Genomic DNA, 21,690 nt, shown 5'->3' with positions numbered 1-21,690 from the left:
TTTTGCGTAGTTGAAAAAAAAAAAAGTTCAAAATTAATTGTTTAATCTGTCAGAAATTAACAATATTTCCAGAAAAGACTTTGTTTAAGTTGACTCTTCATGCAAAATATTTCAAATGAAAATAAGGTTTTGCTCGATTATATGATTCATCGTTTTATTTTTTAATACAGCGTATATACGTATATAACTAACTGCACAAATTGGAAAGTTTTTATCATTAAAAATGTCAATTTTTAGGCTGTTGTTTAGGCTTTTAAAAAATTAACAATTTTAACTCGCCTATTTTTTGAAACCATTGTATATGCAAATTTTATAAGTACACAGATAAGCATAATGAGTCAATTGTAAAAGATAATCATGAGAAAGTTGTTGATTAAAACTAACATAACAATCTTATTCACAAAAACTTTACATATCAATTAATTATTCCGCTTTCATTAATATACAAAAAAAAATTAATATTGCGAGTTCTTTTTCAACTTCTAAAAAAATGTCATAAGAGGTGAAAGGGATTCTAGAAGGGTTTAAAGTATGAATACGCCAGTGTAATTTTAATCAAAAAAAACACGGCTCAAAAGTAACTCTCTAAAACATGTATCTGGGACGATTAAAAAAAATCTTTAGCTACTGTGTTGTAACTAATGTTTTTTGTAGTCCTGGAGATATTTTTTCTTTTATGCATTCTAGTAATCTCTATTTGTAAACATTAAATCCATAGGTGCCAAACAAAGTCTATTAGTTTATTCTGTAAAGTAGTTTTGCCGTTCAAAACTCAATTCCTTAAGTTTAAAGTGCATTCTGAAATACAAATGAGTCTGAGCAAATAATTAGGGGTGGGAGTTAAGATTAGTTTTAGTCTAACTAAAATTAGTCGACTAACTTTTTAGTCTGACTAAAATTAGTGGACTAACCTTTTAGTCTAACTAAATTTAGTCGACTAACTTTTTAGTCTAACTAATTTTAGTCGACTAAAACAAGATTTAGTGCTAAAAAAACAACTGAATAATCAATATCATGAAATTATATGAACATAATACGAATTATGACGAATAAATCAATTTAAAGATATTCATCAAGGTTTATTGCTTTGTACATATATAACTTATGACATTTAGGTAACAAAATTGTTTTATTTGTACCTAGTATTTCCCCAATTTTTCTTTTACTGATTTAAATAAAAATTTGTTTGTTAGCAGAACAGCTCCGTCAAAAACAGCTGATATTTTATACCGAAAACATAATTAGTTATTAGCATTTTAATAATTATTATTAAAAGAGAAACAAAATTGAGATTTGAACAAGATATATGTCCAATTACACAATATAGAAATAATAAAACACATTAATTGCCTAACTGTTTCAATCTTATTGTTGCCATTGTAAATATCTGCGTTTTTATGAGTATAAAGCGAAATAAATTAGGTATTATTACTTCAAAAAATCCTTGTAGGTATCATATAAAGGAAATCCGAAAATGCTTCTGCACATAACACACCTTTCAAAAACATGATACCATTTTTTTTTTTACATAAATTGATTTCACACGTGTTTTATAATTTATAATTCACTTTAACTAGAAATTGAAAAATCCAGATCTGAACTGCTTTTCATTGAAATTTAAAACAAGTACTTAATAATAACGGGGGACTAATAAGGTAAGTTTTATTACAATATTCCAAGTGTATATGTCGCAAACCTTTCTCCAAAAACTTGAAAAACTCTGAAAATCGACCTTGAAAAAGAAACCCTGGAGATGTAAATTGTAACTTAAAGCAACCTGTTATTAAAAAAATGGCGCTCAAACCACTTCGCAACTAACCCATAACAGGATTTTAAAAAAGTATTTTTTGGGTAAAAGTAACAATATATTTTTCGCAAATTAAAAAGTTAGTCGACTAAATTTAGTTAGACTAAAAAGTTAGTCAACTAAATTTAGTTAGACTAAAAAGTTTGTCAGCTAATTTTAGTTACGGTTTTTTTAGTTAAGTTAGTTGCAATTTTTAGTTTTGGTCACAACACTACAAATAACCTTTTTTACTTTTAAGTTATTAAAAATGTTTTTTTGCTTATCAATAATAGTTTAAATACAAAAATCAGACAGAGTATCGCAGAGTTTCATAATTTTATTATCTATTCAGAATTTATTCTCCCATTTCAATAATTTGATCTTTCCCACAATGCAATAAATTTAACAACAGCTTAAATCCAGTAAACTTACATAAAAGGTTTTGAGAGTTAAAAGATGCTTGAATTTACACGAGAATAATTATTTGGTTACAGTTTAGCGCAAACAAGTTAGTACTACAATTTCTTAAAATTCTAACGTCAAACGAAGTATTGAATTGGATATCTAGAGATTTAGCAGCAGATAGCTGGTTTTCAAAATTATTTAACTATAGCTTAGTTAACTTTGTAAATTCTATTGTATATTTTATCTACTTGCAGCTGAAATCGATAAGCATTCACTTTTTTACTTTTATGTGCAAAAAATATAATCAATGAAAAGAGAAACTGTGACTACCAATTTTTTTGATTAAAATAAATTATCTTTATTTATCATAAACTAGAGAGAAACCCCATATCCCCCATATTGTTACTTCGCACATAGAAGTGTTAACAAAAATTATGATGCCTCTTTTTATTTCGATACTTTTTATTCTCATGATTGCAATTGATAAGTGGGCTTAGTACATTACTCATTGAGCTGCAAAAATTGTAATCTGAGTTATGTTCAAACTCAAAAATTATAATCCGAGTTATTTTTAAACTCAAAAGTCAGTGCGTTAATACATTTGTTTGCAACCAAGTCGACAACAAATCACGTGTTTGAAAAATATTTAAAAATACTGTTTTCTTTTTTTAGTTTAGCGTTTATAAAAACTGTTTGTTAATATATTGCTTATTTTTTATTAAAATTGCAATCACTCTATTTATATTATATATTAAATTACTTTTAAATAATTTAGTAATACTGTTGATTGTAACACTTAAATGTTGCGTATATTGCATGTGTTGTTTTTGGTTCTTGGAGTTTACAGTGAAACTTTGCACAAAAAAGAAAGTGAGGTTCAAGCAATCACAACGGTTTACCCTCAGATCACTTGCCATAGAAAACATAGCGCTCAAATAGAAAAGACAAGTGAAAAGCTACTGAGCCTCTTACTTGATAACCCGCTGATCTGTTCAAGTTAGTTTATTTTGTTTATTTTGGTTTTTTTTAAGGTGTTCTGTATAATTCCTCTTTTTTTAAAAAAATTATTTGCTCTTTATTCAACTAGCATCAGGAGATCAATACTTTTGGATGGAAGCTAAAAAGGTATGAAACGAAATACATACAGAAATCACATATTTCAAACTAAAAAAGGTTTATAAATTACCTTTTTTAGTAAAAACCATGGCCGCCAGTTTTGAATTTTGTTTCTGGTAAGAGTTTTGTTTTTGAAAACAAAATCAACTTTTGATAGAAACACTTTAATTTTGAAACAATGCTTTTATACGATTCTTAATCAACATAAAATTCTCCATTAATATTAATGGTAAGAGTAAGGGTCGGGGGGATGGGCATAAAGTTTATAAATTTGTAATTATTCGCATATATAAATATATATATATATATATATATATATATACATATATATATATATATATATATATATATATATATATATATATATATATATATATATATATATATATATATATATATATATATATATATATATATGTATATATATCCATTTTCAGGAAGCGCACCATAAGTCGCTATATAAAGATATCCAAAGAGGTAGTACTTTTTTTACAACTTGTAAAAGTTTTTTTAATTACTTTTTTAACAGTTTAAAGTTAGAATTAATCTATATTAGGTCAACTTGACACCAAATACAAAGACCAACTTGAAAACAGATATAAACGCGCTCCTTCTTGGAATAATCCAGTGGGTTTACCAATCGGAACAAGTATAACATACTGCGATGGGGGTTCTTGCTGTATTCAAAAAAAAACCCTTCGAAAAAACGGACTATATTATAGTTCTTGCCGAGAATGCAAACATCAAATCCTGCTTCCTGGCAGGTAATTCCCTTATAGATTAGTTCAAACCTATTATTGTTCAAACGAATTAAAATCTTTTATTATTTACGACATTACATATGTTGTCTGCTGAGTTACTCAATCAGAAGTTGGAACAACAATTTTTTGTATTTTTTTATTTCATGTTAACAAAACGATGCAACAGCTTCTTGACTAGGACTTTTAAAAGATATCTTTTAAACTAAGACTTTTAAAAGATATCTTTTAGAAAGACACCTTTTAAAAGTCTATATATGAACAGAATATGCGAATAGAAAAGTCTTTTTTTAAAGCACACTCAGTAGAGTTAAGAAGTTCGTTATAAAAATACTGAGTTGCATTTACATTTGATTAGTAATTTACCTTTTTATGGCTTGGTTTCCTTCGGCCATCTTTTAAAAAGTTATCTTTTAAAAATCTAGTTCTCAACATTTGCATTATGTTGTATTATAAGAAATTTAAAAAGCAAAAAAAATTAAAAAATAAAAATTATAAATAAAAAATCTTTTTAGTTACACACCTCGAGATCATACTCACGTAACTTGCCAGGACACTGACTTTTCTGAGACCTGCTTTTCGGGTGAAGGTGGATGCGTAACAAATATGGTAACGAAAACAGTACAGAACAAAACCGGCAGCACTAATATTATCTTGGGTCAGTCATGCTCGTGTGAAATTCGTAGTGATTCAATTTTTACAAAATATTTAAACTAATGAAAATGATTTTAATAAAAGGTATTTTGTCAGGACAATGAATAATTAGTGTTTTTACTGTCATCAATATTTTTATAATTTTGATTTTGTTATTTTCTCTTTTGGTGTCAATCAAATTTTGGTACGCTTTTTTTGTGATATACTTATGCAAAAACAACACTTTTGATATGACAATAGTGAGTATCCCCTGGTATAGCATTATCATTATTTCATAAAGTTGAATTCTTTTTCGTGTCTTTTGAACATCTTATTCTCGTAATATCTTGGTAATAAACCGCTCCAGGCTACCACTTGAAATGAAAATTACTCGCGTTGTTTAATTTTAATTGAAAACTTCTTTTTTTAATTCTCACTTCATGTTCTCCTCTCCCAAAGGTTGAGCACTTTCTTTATAGCAATTTTGCTAAGTTTGGCACCGAAAATCCCCCAAAACTTTGGTGTTTTCTAACTAACAGTTTTTGAAGAACTCTCGCGTATAACTTCGATTGTCTCATTCTATTATTATCTCATTCTATTATAATCTATTGTAAAAAACTATTGTTTTACATTTTGTTAAAATGTAGATAAAAGCTATTTTGAAATATTAAAAATAAATGAAGTACAGGGTGCGTCAGCTATTTGAGAGCATGTTTTTAATTTTTTATAAATGATAAAGAGTCAAACAGAAAATATTTTTAATCAAAATCAATTATATAAACAATATAAGATAAACTATTGTTTAATAATTTCATTCAATGAAATCCCTCTCTACTTCAATAACAGCTTCGATTCGAGACCTAAATCGACTGTAAGTGCGCTTGAGATGGCCCTCATCTATGTTCTCCATTTCTCGGGCAATGGATTCTTTCAGAGAATCTTTGATGTTGTGGGGATGTTTAATAACATCTTTCTCAACGACGCCACACACATAATAATCCAACGGATTCAGGTCTGGAGAGTTTGGAGGCCACAAGTTTGGAGTGATGTGATTTGAGCCTTATGTGCTGGTGCAGAGTCTTGTTGAAAAATGTCTTACTTTATTGACCCATTTCTTACTTTTAGTTAAATGTCTTACTTTATTGACCCATTTCTAACTCTTAGTCCTTGCGGAAAGAAGTGTGGTAGCATCAGATGTCCTTCGTTTCTAACAACCCCCAAAACCATAACAGTTGCAGGGAATTTGTGTGCATGACCGTTGGAACTTTGCAAGGGTCATCACACAGTCTTCTGTCATATCTTCTGTTTACCTTTTGACCGTGATCAAATTTTTATCATTTGAAAAAATGATAACGCATGCCTTGCTCAGCAGGATGTTTCAGTTTGTTTAACAACCTCTTGGACCTTATCAAATGATTCGCTTTGGAGGTCTCGGACATAAACTGGACTCTCCTCATCACATAAGACTTGTAGCGAAGATTTTCATGAACAGTCCTTCAAATTGTGGCTTCTGAAACACACAGGTCTTTTGCGATGGACCTCATTGACTTTTAGGAGCTCTTGTCAATGATATTTTGAACTTGATAAATAAATTTAGGTGTTCTGGTCGTGTCTGACCGTTGCTCGTGCTTTTTACGTTTAGCAGCTTGATTACAACAAGGACGTATTAATAGATGGACGTTCAACGCATTGTTTCATAAAAAAGATATGCGTGTTACGGTATTGTTAAGATAACAAAAGCGAAACAATAGGTGATAATTGCGAAACCGGAGTGTATTTTAATTTTTTTCGACGTCGGAAAAAGATGGTCTCCACTATCCAATAAAAATATTTTCAAAAGTATTTTTCTGAGCATCGATACATAAAATGAGTATGACAGAAAACTTTGCTATTAACCAAGATTATTCTTTTTTGCTTGAAAATATTGGTAACCAAATTGAGATAGATCTTGAAGAGTTAGAGGACTTGTTATCAGAGGATTTTGAATCGGAGCTCATACCACCAGCAATTCCTACAGAGAAGCTGATTGCAGAAGAAGAAACCAAAATGCTGAAAATAACGGAAGAACGCTTAATAACTAAATTGTACCTGGATAAAGCAACAGTTAAGCGGTTTAAAATAAATTTACTTTTTAGCTTTTAAAAATACGGTGGAGTGTGTAGAATGCAATTAAATAGAATAATAGTTTTCACGCGTAAGTGATTTCAAAAAAGAATTTAGCTGTGGAATTTGATAGTGGAATAAAAATAGTGCAGCGTGATTGATTTTAATTTACTATAGGATTTATTTATATATACCAATCTTGCGTGTCCCGTCCTTTATAATTACACATACCTCTTAAAAAAAATTGGATAAACGATTATTATTTTTACCTATATTATTTAATTATAATAAATAACTATAATAAATTACTACTAATAAAAAAAGAAATCAACACATAACATATAAAGTACCATGTGACAATATTAAAAAAACATAATAACATTAGAAAAAGTTATATAAAAAGGACACAGTTCCGAAATAAAAAAAAAGAAAACTGAAAAAGCTACTTTGAAATTTTTCTACTACGGTTTTATAATTATTCTATGATTTTTTAGTCTCCGTGAACGAGAGCGCAAAAAGCTAAAAAGTAAAAATATTTTAGGCCGCTCAACTGTAGCTTTACCTTTACCTGTCCGAAATGTCACAATAAATATCTTAGAGAATCGAATTTTAAAAAGCATGAAAAGAAATGTTATATTGGCACTAAAGGTGTGTTTATACTCGCATGTTGTAGAACTTAATGTCTAAACTGATGCTATTTTATATTTTATATTTGATAATACTCTCAAATTATATGAAAATATTATAATAATTCTTAACCTTGATTTTAAATATTATTCAAAACTGTAAATTTTGTAATGTACTATTGAACTTCCATATAGAAGAATGCAACTTGTCTTTATTACATTTATTACATATACTGGTGTAAGGAAATGTGCACAGTTAAAAAACGGCTAGTTAAAGGTAATAGATGATTGACTTTCTTTACTCTTTAACCTTCATTCCATTACATGCAAGTTAGTACTGTAGATGGTACTAAAATCACAACAGACTTCTGACCATATTAATGAATAATCTTTATTTCTAATAACTTTAAAGTTTTTAACTGTATTGCCTTCTTTCATTTCAATTATTCCAACGTCCTCATTTGATGTGCTTCGGAAATTTTTAAAATCAGAAAATTTATTTATGATTAGAAAAAAAGATAGTGGAAGGCATTGTTACCTTTAGCAAATTGAAGATTTAGTTGATCTGGAAGAGATTTGTTAATATTAATGGATAATTGATTTTACGATTTATAACAATTAGTCTTCACATGCCATTTGATTGGCGATAACTATTGATTTTAACTATTTTTCAAAAGGAACTGCAAAACTTTGAAAACATAACATATTACGTTTTTTCAAAATATATTGACCATAAAATTTTAGTAGCTATTAATTCATGTTATTTAACAGCTACTAAATTAGGCAAAGTAATTATATAGACTATTTACTGCATTTTTCTTTTTTTTTTTTTTTTTTTTTTTTTTGTATTTGCAAAATTAATCTTAGGTAAAGACAATGTTAATAAAAGAATTTCCGTAGAATAGGAACATATCCACTGGGTCATGGTCAATGGCTTAGGAACTACCCTGATCAAAAAATGCTTCGATTTTTACGCATGATGTGTTTGTATTTTCAACGAACTCATCATTTGTTTGCATTCTTAACATATTTACGAATTTGTATATATACATATATCAACTTTTAAATTCTGTACATGTGACTCATTATATCATGTCTTTATTAACATTCGTTTTTATGAAATTACGTTGTACGCCTGTGCTTTTTATTTAACTGTGCAGCAAAGACAATCAAAAATTATTTTACAATAATTATTTTTTAAATCAATAATTATTTTTTAAATCAATAATTATTTTTTTTTGTTTTGATTTTAAATTCAGTTTGTACAGTAACTTAAAAGAAATTATTTCCTCTTAAGTTTTTTTGCTCTGTCAGCATTTTCCTAACTCCAAAAATTTTCACAAGTTTAACTCAGGTTGCCTTCTTTATAATCCTATTTTAAGTAAATTGAATTATTTTCCAAATGTGTAATATATCATAATATATTATAATATATTATAATATATTCACTGTTATTCTTACCAGCTTAATCTATACATATCAAATGTTTGTGATATCCCCCTGGTTTGTAAAATAATAGAAACAATACTTTAGCTTTGCATACGCTTCATCTAGCGGAGTCATTTCAAGTATGTTTTAAAACGATGAAAAATCAATAAACATTATTTTTCAGTTCTATTGATATAAATTTTACTTATACAAGTACAGTTTTTTGGTTTTTACCGAAAATGAGACTTTGTATTAAACTAGTCTGATTTTTTTGCTGGAAACATCTTATTCTTCTTGGAATCTGGTTCTGAAGTGAATATGAGCAAAAAGTTGTTCCTAAATTAGAAACAAAACTTGAGAAGTTCTCTTGGAGAAAAAATTTTTAAAGTTTTTTTTAAAGAATTTAAAAATACTCACTTTTAATGACATTTTTTAAATATCATTTATTTACTTCTATTTTTTTTTATTTTTAGCTGTACCCCTCCATAAGCTTAAAGTGCATTCTTTAATCTATCGACATGGTTGCAATAAACAGTGAATAAAAGGGTCTTTAGTTAAAATTGATTTCATCAACTAAATCTTTGGTATAAACTACATTATATAGCTTTTAGTTGCTGGTAGGCGAATATAAGTAATAAACTTCCTTTAGGAGGAGGCTGACGAATTAGCGGCTAGTGGATCGAAATTCGGCTGATCTTATATTTTCATGTGGCCAACTACTTCCTTAAATATTTAATAATTTTATATTAGCTTATTTTCTGTGCGGAAAAAAAAAACAACTTATTATCCCGGAAATAAGTTGATCAAAATAAAAGTTTGAAAAATTGGATTGGACGTTTTTAGTGGTTCTCGGCTATGATGAGCCTAGTGCGGTTTTTTTTATTTTTTAATTCTAGTTACAAAAAATTTGTAAAGACATGTGCCAACATATTTCGCATTAAATTTTATTTGGTAATATTCATCATTTGATGCTATTCAAAAAGATAGGAAAATTTAACCAGATTACTATAAAAACGTTCCTACAATATTAATACTTCAGTGTAGCTGAAACCTCGTGCGTGGCGGGAAATATGGTAGAAAAATATTGAAAATAATCTTTTCGTTAAAAAGTAAAGTAATTGAAAATAATATTTTTGTTGAGAAGAATGGACTTCTTCATAAAAAGATTATTTTCAGTATTCTTCTACCATGTTTCAGAATTTCTTGTTTATTAACAAAGAAAAATATTTTTTAAGGAGAGAATGAAGAGACATGTAGCACGAGATCGAGGCTGCTAGTAGTTTGTCGATATTCGTTGGGTATACTTTTGAGACTTCAGTGCTTAGGTCGGAATAAATCTTTAATCATGTTTTACTATATAACCTAACAACTAAAGGCAGCACTCGTAAAATATTATTATTAGAACTTAACACAAGAATTTCTCACCATCTTAAACTGGTAAAAAATGTTTATTATAAAAGCGTTAAAGTCATGGCGAAAGTCATAAACTCAGGCGAAAGTCATGCAAATTCTCGTGTTTAAGTCTTAGTAATACTCATCTTAAAGTATGAAAATACTCATCTTAAAGTAATTTAGTTTGGGTGTGAAAAGATTAAACTAAATTCCTTTAAAAACACTTAGGTTTAGACATCAAAAAAAAGTATAGGTACATGCATTTCAGTATTAATTTGTACAGACTTCAGTTAATTAAAAATTACAGATGGTGACATTTTTAATAAAAGGCGCCAACTTAAACGTCACTCGGATTTTCTTAATACAATTAGGGAAACGCATCAAGGATTACTTTTACGAAATTTCAACTTTGCGTGTCTGGCTGAAAAGCAAATGAAATAATTGATTGTTGCGTCTTTTATCAATTATCAAGGACCAACGAATATAAGAAGAGAACTTTTTAATTGGTTAAAAATAGAATTAAACATTTCTCAGCTTTATCAGAAACTTTCGATTCATGCGGCAAATAAGCCAAAACTTCCCCTTTAAGTGATTTTGACATAAAACGCGACAAAAATGATTAAAAAAGTTTTTTTTTTCCCATTTTTTGACGCTTTTTTTGTCAATGACGTCAACTAACTTCACTTCATTTATTTAACTATAAATCAAAAAAGTTTATAATTTATAGTAAATCCTTTCTTTTTATTTTTGACGGAGGCAAACAAGTAAATAGGATAAAAATCAAATTTCATTCCCTCAACAAGTGTAGATATTCATAGACTTCAAACGCTTGGTTTACACTTTGTCAAATCAAACGGGTTTCTGTCCCATCCATGCTGCAAAACTCGTTAGAAAACCGCATGAATAATATACAAAACTTGTTTTTATCTTTTTAAAAGATAAAAACAAGTTTTGTATATTATTCATTCCTCATTCTATTACAAAAATTTCATTCCTCATTCTATTGCAAAAATTATGTATTCAGCTTTATAAGATTAGCTATAATCACTTTTGGCTCTGAAACCTCTTTCATGATAAAACTGACCTTTTCAATTATTCTATTGATTGATGTAAATTAAATAATAACGATATCGATGTCACAACTTATTGATAATGTTATTCGAAATTATTTTTTGGAACTGAGTTACTAAATGTTCGTTCAAAAAAACTTCTTTTTGCGCGTGCTGCAAGTTCTGTTACCTCAAAACTGTTTATTGGAATGTACGGGATGAAGTTGTGTGCAGGGCAGAGTGAACTATCTTTTGCCATAGTTTACAGTGGAGCATTTGTTAGTCCTATTAAGAAAGGCCTGTATTCCAAGATAAGAGCAAGAGCTACTTGGCTTCAGTGTTATTTGCTTAACAAGAACCATTTATTTCAGGGACCTTAAGCTAAATATGAACTTTTAAAAATCTACTTCGGTATAAACATCAGTAAAAATTGAGTTTTAAAAACAATTTTTGGTTAAATTAATAATTCATGATTACTTTGATAATTATTAACATAAGAATCCTTTAGAAGAAAAGATATAATTCAGTTTATATCAATTAATGCGAAAAAACACAAGTTAAGAGCGATACGCAAAAAACGATTTTATTGGTAATAGAAGCGACTTAGTTATTAGCGATGAGATTAGTTATAAGAACAGCTGTCATCGTTAGCCAAGTAGGAACCAGGCACCTGAGAGGTATGGCACCTCGACAAAGAATAGTCATGCACAAATTTTATAAGTACTTTGTATCTAAAGGTTATATTTTTGAGAACTTTGTCTTAAATAAACCTGCATCAGAATTTAAATCTCTCCAGACATTGCGAAGATTAACCAAAAAATCTTTTCGTGAGAGTAAAAGGCACGTAAAGCAAAAGAAAAAAAATTGCCTTACTTGCCCAACAATTCTCAATATTCTGTTAAAGCAAATTCCAAAATAGGATTTAAAAAAAAGGTTGGAGTGCTAATGTTTTGTTTAAAATAAGTCAGATTTTTTCGCTCTACCTTTTATATTTATATTTTAGATGCTTTTTTTTTTTTTTTTTTTTTCAATATTTCACCACTTCGTCGTAATTATTATTACTATGACTATATTTTAATACTTTTTAAATTGTTATTTTAGTATAAAGTTTTTATATGAATAGCATTGATTTTAAAAAATAATAATTTTGTAAATGTATTTTCAGTATAAAGCAATTAAATCTATTGAACTGCTAATTCCAAAAGTTGTCAAAGAGTGCTGCTTTTTTGTTCAAAATAAGTCAGATCTTTTTATTTTTCATGAATTTCGGAGGAGTTTTACGAGAAAAGTTTTACTTTCGTGTTTTTCAATTTTTTTATGGTTTTGGTCATTTAATTAATTTTTTTTTTTTAACCTGTTTTTGTATCTTTAAAAATTAAAAGTCCATTAAAAATGACATTACTTTGAAATTCTTTAAAAATGACGTCATAAATTGCTCAAATATTTTGAATAATTTTCTTTAACAAAGTTAACTAATTGAACTACACTTAAAAAGAGAAACATTAACAAGATCCAGAGTGACTAAGTGACATTGAAAAAAGGTAGTGGCTTATCTTTTATGTAGGTTTCATTTTCAATGAGCATTCATTTGAAAAATAATCGCTCGTAGATGCAAATTGAGAGAATTATTGAGATAAAAATTCTTAATGCAATATCGATATTCGAATATCGATATTTGAATATCTACATTCGAATATCTATATTCGAATATCGATATTCGAATATCTATATTCGAATATCGATATTCAAATATTTATATTCGAAAAGTTTGATGAAGTGTCTTAACTGCGGAATAAAATTCTTCAAATATTGTTTTAATTTCTGATATCGTTGACACTCATAAAAAAAAGTTCATTTTTCGTTCAAATTTTTTCAAGTTATTTTTAAAACATTTATAAATGTTTTAAAAATAACTTGAAAAAATTTGAACAAAAGAGTTTAGAAAAATTGTCCTTTATTTCAATGTTTGAACAAAAGAGTTTATAAAAATTGTCCTTTATTTCAATAACTTGAAAAAATTTGAACGAAAGAGTTTAGAAAAATTGTCCTTTATTTCAATGTTCACAAGAAATATGAAGTTGACATGGATTTTTTCGTATGAAGTTGATCTTTTTCTAAATTTAATGTTAATTAATCAATTACGGAAAGATAAGAGTCGATCTTGAGTTTGAAATTTATCTGAAACTGCATTTCTCTCCCTCTGCCCAAAGTTTCTAAATATAGTCAGTGTTTCGCAACATCATTTTGGCTTTGCTCTCGCATTCTTCATACTGACTACTCAAACTTTGAATGAAGCGCAACGTGTATATAGTTGAATGATGAAAGAGTGCAAAGCAAACTTTTTTTACGTAACAAAGAAACTCTTTTCAAAAAATTCTAAAAAAGAAATGATTTTAAATTTTGAACAGGTTTTGAGTCTTGCTTAAAGTTTCTTTTGCTTGACTTGTAATGTTACTCAAAGGTTCGAATTCAACTTGACAACCGCATATTCTTATCTCTTAATTCAATGAACTTTTTTCTTTCAACAAAGAAAATAACTGTTTTTTCAACACTTTCTTAGATAAGGTTACCCACAAATAAAAAATCGATTTTTGTATGCGCAGTTTTAGCTTTTATGTAATACGTATGTATTTTAACAAAAAAAATATTGGAAAAATATTCAACCAAGTTTGGTAGACAAAACTCAAAAGTAAATTGTAGTTGCTCCCTTTTAATAAAGCAAACATTCATTTCGGTCAGCAGTAGGAAATATTTTAACGAAATTTACAATTAAATAAGACGAAGCGAAAGTGAACTGTTGTTTTTCCCTTACAACTAATAAAACATTTACTGAACGATAAATCAATTTAAATTCACCGATGTTATAAATATAACTACAAAAAATTGAAGATATTCCTAATAAAAGCTATCGAGCAGGATTTTATTTTAAGCGATTTTTAAAAAAATATGAAGCTTTGAGGTATTCTTTTCTAGCATAATTTTTTGAAAAAGGAAGTTCTGAAAAGAACTAAGGTTTACGCTCTGATAAAACTAAGTTTAGTAAATTTATAAATGTTTAAAAATTTCGCAAAAAAAAACTTTTGGCTTGTTTTAGCAAAGGTGGTTAAATTGAAACAGCTTATGAAACACAAGTTTTTTGGAAAATCATTTATACTGGAGAAGTTGTAATTTTACAAAAAAAAAGTGGTAACTTTAAAGTGATGTTACTAAAATTAATTTTCATAGTCTTGTTGTAAAATTAAAATTCATTAAAAAATCAAGGCAAATCTATATATAGTCTGCAAAAATCGAATCCGTGCGAATTTCACACGAACAAGAAAGACCAAAGCTAAAAGATACATCGCTGCCGTTGTACTGAACTGTTCTTGTTACCATATTAGTTACGCATCCGCCCTCACCTGTGAAGCAAGTTTCAGAATAATCCGTGTCTTGGCAGGTCATGTGAACTTGATCTCGAGGTGAAAAACTGAAAAAAAGCATTCATGTATTTCTTTCTATTTTGAAAACGTTTTGAAATAAACTTTGAGACTGACGGAAATTCTTTTGAAGAAATTTAAGAAATATGTATAAAAAGACAAAAAAAATCTCAATCAAGGAAAAAGTAATAAAGATAATTAAAAAGAAAAAAAAGCAAATAATAAATTTGTCTGTTTATTTAACCATCATCAAATATTAATATCTATTACAGTTATTATTTGTAATTCGTTTTTAACAAGCTAATGTGCAAAGAAATTACCCGCTCGGAAGCTGGACTTGATGTACACATTCTCGGCAAAGACTGTAATACAATCCATTGGGTCGAACGGTTTTTTTTGGAGTACAGCAAGATGAACTCCCATCGCAATATGTTATAACTGTTCCGAATGGTAAACCCGGTGGATCTGTCCATGTTGAAGTGCGTTTGTCTCTGATATCAAACTGACGCTTGTATTTGCTTTCATACTGATCTAACAAAGAGAGCCTCAATATTAAAAAATGCATGCAGAATACAAATAAAAAATTGTTTAAAAAAGAGCTGCGCTCGTAAAAAAAACTAATACCTCTCAGGATGTCTCTGTATGTCGGTCTAGGGAGCATTATCTAGATAAAAGACGCCATTTTTTCAATACGCCATATTGTCATGCGGTAAAAATCCTTAATAAATTTTGTTTATTTTACTTTTTTCTAATTGCTTTTGATTCAAGAAAAACTATAGAACATCTAGGCATCATTATTTCTTTAACTTTATTTTAAAAAGTTGTTTTTATATAGTATAATTAGAGCAACTGTTTATTAGTTAAGAAAAAATTGCATGAATATATATTTGTATAAATTTAAATAAAAATGGTGCCTGTTTAATTTGAGAACTTTTAAAGAATACCGAAACGAGGTTTGACATGGTTCAGGTCTGATCAGGATAAAAGTAAATTTAAATAAGTGCTTTTTATTTATTACATTTAAATATAATTTAATATTATGATTTCTAAAAAAAAATGTTACGAACCTGTTTAGCTTGCATCGAATAATATTCATCTTTTGATGCTATTTAAAAAAGAGAGCAAAGAGTTAAACCAATGGTGATATCACAATGATGATAGCACAATGATGACAGCACAATGATGACAGCATTTTTGATTCAGTGATGGGTTAAGATGATACTTAGGCAATTACACTTTAATCTTGTAGACTCCACGGAAAGATCTTTTTTAAAAAAATGGGGAGTTTTTTAGAAAAAATCTTTTCGTGAAGTCCCATTTACAAAAAATGTCACAAAAAACTTTTGTTGTTAAAAAACTGTTTTACAACGCAACAATTGAGAATACATAAAAAAGCAGATTTTTTGAAATACTTTACATAGTTAAAATAACCAAAAACAAAATAAATTTACTGGGGCAAATTAGTGGGTTATCAATTAACAGCTGAAGAAGCTTGTCGCTAGTCTTTTTTATTTGCTTGTTATGTTCTCGGTAACAGGTGTTTGTAGGGTAAACTTTGTCGACTCCTCTTTTTTGATATGAAAAGGTGTTCGTCCAACGTTTACCGCAAACCCCAAGAGCCAGAAGTATTATTAGAAGCATATTATTAGAAAAGCTGCACATACTGTTTTAACGAAATTGTATTCAATTATGGAGATTATATTCAATTACGGAGATAATTATGTAAACCTGTAAAAGTACAAGTTTCTTATTATAAAATATTTAGTAGTATCATATGTAAAAACAGAAAAATATTTTATTATATCAACTACAAGCATTTAAAATCAATAAATGTGAATTTTGTTAAAAGCATAGGTGCTTGTGTTTCAGCCCAAAAACATTCATGAGTTACTCAAAGGTAATGATAAATTTAATGATACTAATAAATTTAGTGATTAATGATAGCGTCTAAGTGTGGAATTTGTAATTTATAAAGATTGCCTACTCTACAACTGCAACTTTATTAAATGGCTAGTTTAAAAAAGTTAAAAAACTCTGTTCGATCAACAGCCAATTTTATTGCAATTATTATTGAATAATGAACTTTAAGTTAAAATTAAAAGAAGACAAAAAAGAAAAAATGTTTCATTCCGGATTCATTTGCACTTACAACCTAGGTATAGAAATGTTTCATTGTGGTTACATTTACGCACAATGCTAACGTATGAAAATATCAATTAGTGCAAAAGCAATAAACTCCTAATTTAAGTGTCAAAAAGATAAAAATTCAAAATGTACTTACTAACTATTTTAAATTTATAAACTCGTATTTTTACATGATTTGTAAACTTAACAAATATTATTATATAAACTTCCCAATTAAAATATTCAATTAAATATTCTTATTAATAAGATATTTAATTAAATATTCTAAATATTTGTTTCCAAATGATAAAAAATTCAGAGTCAAATTTAGAACGCTTGAAGAAAGACGAAGACATATCCAAACAAACTTTCGCATCACAGACAGCAGGATCAATTAGTACGAGCCCTTTAATTCAAGTCCTTTAATATAATTTTGCTGGGGATTCTGGGAAATATCAAACTAGGTAATGAGATAATAAACTTGCTTGAAATTAAGACTGATTTTAAGAACTTAAGTCTTACCTATTGATAAAACAAAAAGGAAAATTTTTTTCGCTTTATTGAAAAGATTATTTACGTAAATTTTTTTTATTGCAATTTAACCTTGTTAAAAGTATAATATTTTATGCTGAAAAAGGTGTAGCACAGATCTACACACCAGGCACCGTTTACGCACATAAATAGGTATGTTCAAGATAATAAAAAGGCAAAAAACCTTAATAAAAATTTTAAAAGACATCAGTTTAAATGTTTTTAAAACCTTTTAAATCTTCGTCTCTTTAGTTTTCGAGGATTAGAACAACTTCATTATTTGTTAATAAGTGACTGTTGATGTTCCCTACAATATCACATCACTCCCCCTCCCTCCCCCCTATTCCTGCATTGTTTGTTTTCTGCGAATGACAAAAGACACATTAGCTCTATACTGCCAAAATATTAGGATTCACAATAGTTTACGAAAACAGAATTACTTTACAACAGGCTGAATAAATAGAAAAAATGCTTACGTGTAAAAAAGTGAGCGGTAAATCAGGCAATGATGTTTCCTTTTGTAAACTTTTGTTGCAAAAAATAAAATCATAATCTATTTAGCTTAACTTAATAATAATCTTGCAAACCACTGCTGTGAGATGATTCATTTACTGCTAATCAACGGGGTTTATAAATTTAAAAAAATTCTATTTGATCAACAAAATTTATCGTTTTAAAAATAAACATTTAGAGTTTAACATGTAAATATGTCACACTTCTGTCAAATCTAAGATGCAGAATTTAACTAAATCAACCTGTTCAACTCGTTGAAGTAAAAAAAAAAGAGCACTAATTTGAGATAATACTTCAACGTATGAGTAATTTTGGCATCGGGAGTGTGATCATAGTTTCAGATCTCCTCATTAAAAATGACGCACAAAATTGTAACATTCTATTAGAATGACTAATCGTTTTCTATTTGAAAAACCATTACAGGGAATCGCAATATACGGAATTATAATAATTATTATGTAATTATTTTAAAATTTATAATATATACTGAAAACGTCGCTTTTTCTTCATTCTTTAAATCGAATGATTTAGTAAAACATTATGGAAGTAATCAAAAAAATGTTTCAAAATTTGACTGACACCCTCTCTCTCTTTCTATCTCTATCTCTCTCTCTCTTGTACAGTAATGTTTTTTTGATAGTTTGTTATGGAAAAAAACGAGTATTTTTGATATTTCTACATTATCAAATATACATTTTTTTATTTATATAATATTTCAACTATATATTTTTTAAGCACCCTATAGTTCAATAAGTATGTCACAATAAGTATAAAAAAAACCTGCTACAAAATTTGTAAAACAAATAAATCACAATGGAAAAGTATAAAAAGTTAAGAATATTCCAATTACAAAGTAGGAGTCTTTGTAAAGAAATATTTATGACACTTTTATGACACATTTAAAATTCAGCTCAAAAACTTAGATTAGGAAGCAGTTCCATGTTTCTGAAGGACAATAACCCAAAACACACTGCTATAAAAGCTCAAACCTTCTTTTGATAAAATTTACATAAATGTTTTAGAATGTCCAGCACAAAGTCCAAAGTCCATAGTCGATAGATCATTTACAAAAGAAGATTTAAAAAAGCTCTAAAATAGAAAAGAAGCAATTAAAACAAAAGATCAAGCTACTAAATATTGAAATATATACTGTGAAAATAAAAACCCTATTTATTAACTGTTTTACAAAATCATACACATAGCTTAATTATATACATGTATAAATGTATATTAACGCATATACATGTTAATGTATATACATGTATAAATGTATATTATATTCTAATGTATATAAAGTTTACTTTTATAATTACTTTATGTGCTATTGTTTTTTGACTTGTTTTACTTTAATAAATTTAATAAGTTATTTATAAAAAGATAATATGCAATAATAATTTTATATATATATATATATATATATATATATATATATATATATATATATATATATATATATATATATATATATATAAGGAAAATTGCATCTACAGTAGCAAGTTAACTCTTTAAATAATTTGTTTTATCAAATTCTGTTCTATTATAGTAACTTAAAATTAAACTTTCTACCTTAGATAATAATTTTGATATTATGAGAAGTTTCCAAACAGGGGTGTTTGAACTTTTATAGTATGATTTTTATTAGTATGAAATTATGTTAAAGAGTTCTGATAAAAAATATATCATGCATAATTGCAGATAATTAAAGAGTTGAGTTTTAAACAACAGAAAAAGAGCAAATTATATAACTGTAATGTTACCCAGCAAACATTGAGTCTAAAAAAGATGTCTTTTAGAGGTATAAAAAACGTCTAATACGTCTAAAAGACATATTTAAGACGTCTTTTTTAGACTAAATGTTTGCTGGGTAATTTTTTGCGAATTCTTTGCAACTGAACTTAAAATAGACTTTCTTGTGCTGCTCTAAAACTTGCAAGTTCATTGCTTCTTTCCATTAATGTTTTGACCCCTTACGGAAAGTTTCCATGGAAAAAAATATTTAAAAAATCCATGGTGTTTCAATTGGTATTAAAAACACAATGGGTATTGGTTTTTCCATGGTGCCATAACCCATGGGTTTTTAATGGTGCCCAAATATCAATTAAAACACCATGTTTATTTTTTTCTCGTTATTTTTTCATGAATATGATCCTTAGGTTTCCATTGTGACTAAATACTAATTGAAAAACTAAATGCAAAAAATTGAAATGCTGTCATTTTGGTTGTTTTATATGGAACAAACTTTTTTAAATCAAGTTTTTCTCCTAAAAGACTAGAATTTTAACTTTTACTATTTTGCAATTCAGAGGACCTGTACTTTGAACTTAAACTAATGGTTTTTTTGTTGGGAATGCTCTTGATACTTGCATTCATAATGTTTTAAGTGTGACCTACACAAAATAATTTAGGTGTGACCTTACCAAAATAATTAGGTTTAATTGAGTTTTAAAAATGATAAATGTCATTTATGTCCAAGTGTTTTTGACTGCATATTGACATATGCAAATGTACCGTTAACTTTTAAACAGTATTTTTATACTAGTGATTGTGATAGACTATAATCTGTTTTCAATTTTATTTTGTGTATTATTTTAATTTTAATTGGCAAATGGCTATACTTAGAATGCCCAGTTGGTATGCTTGTTTTTTAGTATCTATAATTCTTTTTGATTTGTTGAAGCTTTTATTTTTTAATATGAACATGTAAGTTGTTACATTTTTTTCGGAAAAAAGTTGTATTTTTCAATCCAATTTGTCTTTGTTTCAAGTTATAGTTTAAATATTATATTGAACATGTTTCTATACATTGCATATTATGCATGTGCACAACTGATATTCTTATACTTACATATAAAGCAGTTTTTTTTTAAACGATTCTGATGAGATTCATTTGCAGTAGGCATATACATACATTAAATATTATGCTGAAGAAATACTGTAGCGTTTCAAGTACATTATAGCTATTGCTTTTTTAAAAGCTTGTAGAGTTTGACAATTTTTCATTAGATTTCATTTGTTGATCTCATTTCCATTGATTGTTATTCCAAAGAAAGAAAAAAAACTCAACGGTGTTTTAAATTGTATGCTGCGGCCGTAAAACTCATGCGTCATGGGAAAATCCATGGAAAAGTCATAACCAAATACCTATAGGAATGTTTTCCAATGAAAAATTTCTGTAAGAGTATGCATACTATAAATAAACGCAATATTAAAACAAACTGCATAATATGCAAAAATGTATACATTATATAGAAACGTGTTCAATGTAAAGTTAAGTAAAATAGATTTTTTCAATTTTATTACGTTTGTTTGAAAAGTTCGTCAATTAATTACGGCCATTTTTAAAAAGATGGTCAAGTGTACTAATTAAAACTATTTTTAGTGTATACAGCTTTGAGATATATACAGTACATAATATTTACAAAAATGTTTATAAATTTTCTTACAATGCTTCATATATAGATTTGTATATATGAAGCATTGTAAGAAAATGTATAATGATCATATACATGTACATTATGTAACAGAAATAAATACATTTATTATACATTAGATCAACATCATGTTACCACAATACCACAAGACTTCATTCATGTATGAAGTTATCCTTATTTATTACATTATTTTTTCTTTAATTAGACACATGGTACTACATGGTTTAGAATATGCTACCATGGTTTTAAAAATTAAACCACATGGTGTAAATTTTTGGATCCACATTATAAATATTAGAACTCATGGTAAAACTATTAGGAACCTATGGAAAAATAATTCAAACCCATGGGTTATTAATTGAGACGCATGAAGTAACCA

The 21,690-nt window shown here is 27.7% G+C and overlaps 2 protein-coding genes across 2 annotated transcripts; one reads left to right on the top strand and one right to left on the bottom strand.

Annotated features, from left to right (window-relative positions):
- Positions 1–2,929: 2,929 nt before the first annotated feature.
- LOC149882221 (uncharacterized) lies at positions 2,930–4,827 on the top strand. The gene is made up of 5 exons (XM_090067558.1): positions 2,930–3,187; positions 3,279–3,316; positions 3,745–3,784; positions 3,864–4,071; positions 4,581–4,827. The coding sequence occupies exons 1-5, from the start codon at positions 2,992–2,994 to the stop codon at positions 4,780–4,782; spliced, it is 684 nt and encodes a 227-aa protein (XP_089923684.1). The 5' UTR covers positions 2,930–2,991; the 3' UTR covers positions 4,783–4,827.
- Positions 4,828–13,990: 9,163 nt separating this feature from the next.
- Positions 13,991–16,480, bottom strand: LOC145191192 (uncharacterized). The gene is made up of 5 exons (XM_080068206.2): positions 16,164–16,480; positions 15,780–15,817; positions 15,337–15,376; positions 15,033–15,243; positions 13,991–14,762 (listed from the first exon to the last, which is right to left on the bottom strand). The coding sequence occupies exons 1-5, from the start codon at positions 16,372–16,374 to the stop codon at positions 14,564–14,566; spliced, it is 699 nt and encodes a 232-aa protein (XP_079924332.2). The 5' UTR covers positions 16,375–16,480; the 3' UTR covers positions 13,991–14,563.
- Positions 16,481–21,690: the final 5,210 nt, after the last annotated feature.

The sequence above is a fragment of the Hydra viridissima genome, unplaced genomic scaffold (genome assembly GCF_058129835.1).
Source record: "Hydra viridissima isolate aposymbiotic clone 2 unplaced genomic scaffold, HvirCarnegie_v1 scaffold_11, whole genome shotgun sequence".
NCBI classification, from domain to species: Eukaryota; Metazoa; Cnidaria; class Hydrozoa; order Anthoathecata; family Hydridae; genus Hydra; species Hydra viridissima.
The sequence above is the reverse complement of the archived record's forward strand: the minus strand, read 5'-3'. Positions and strand labels throughout refer to the sequence as shown.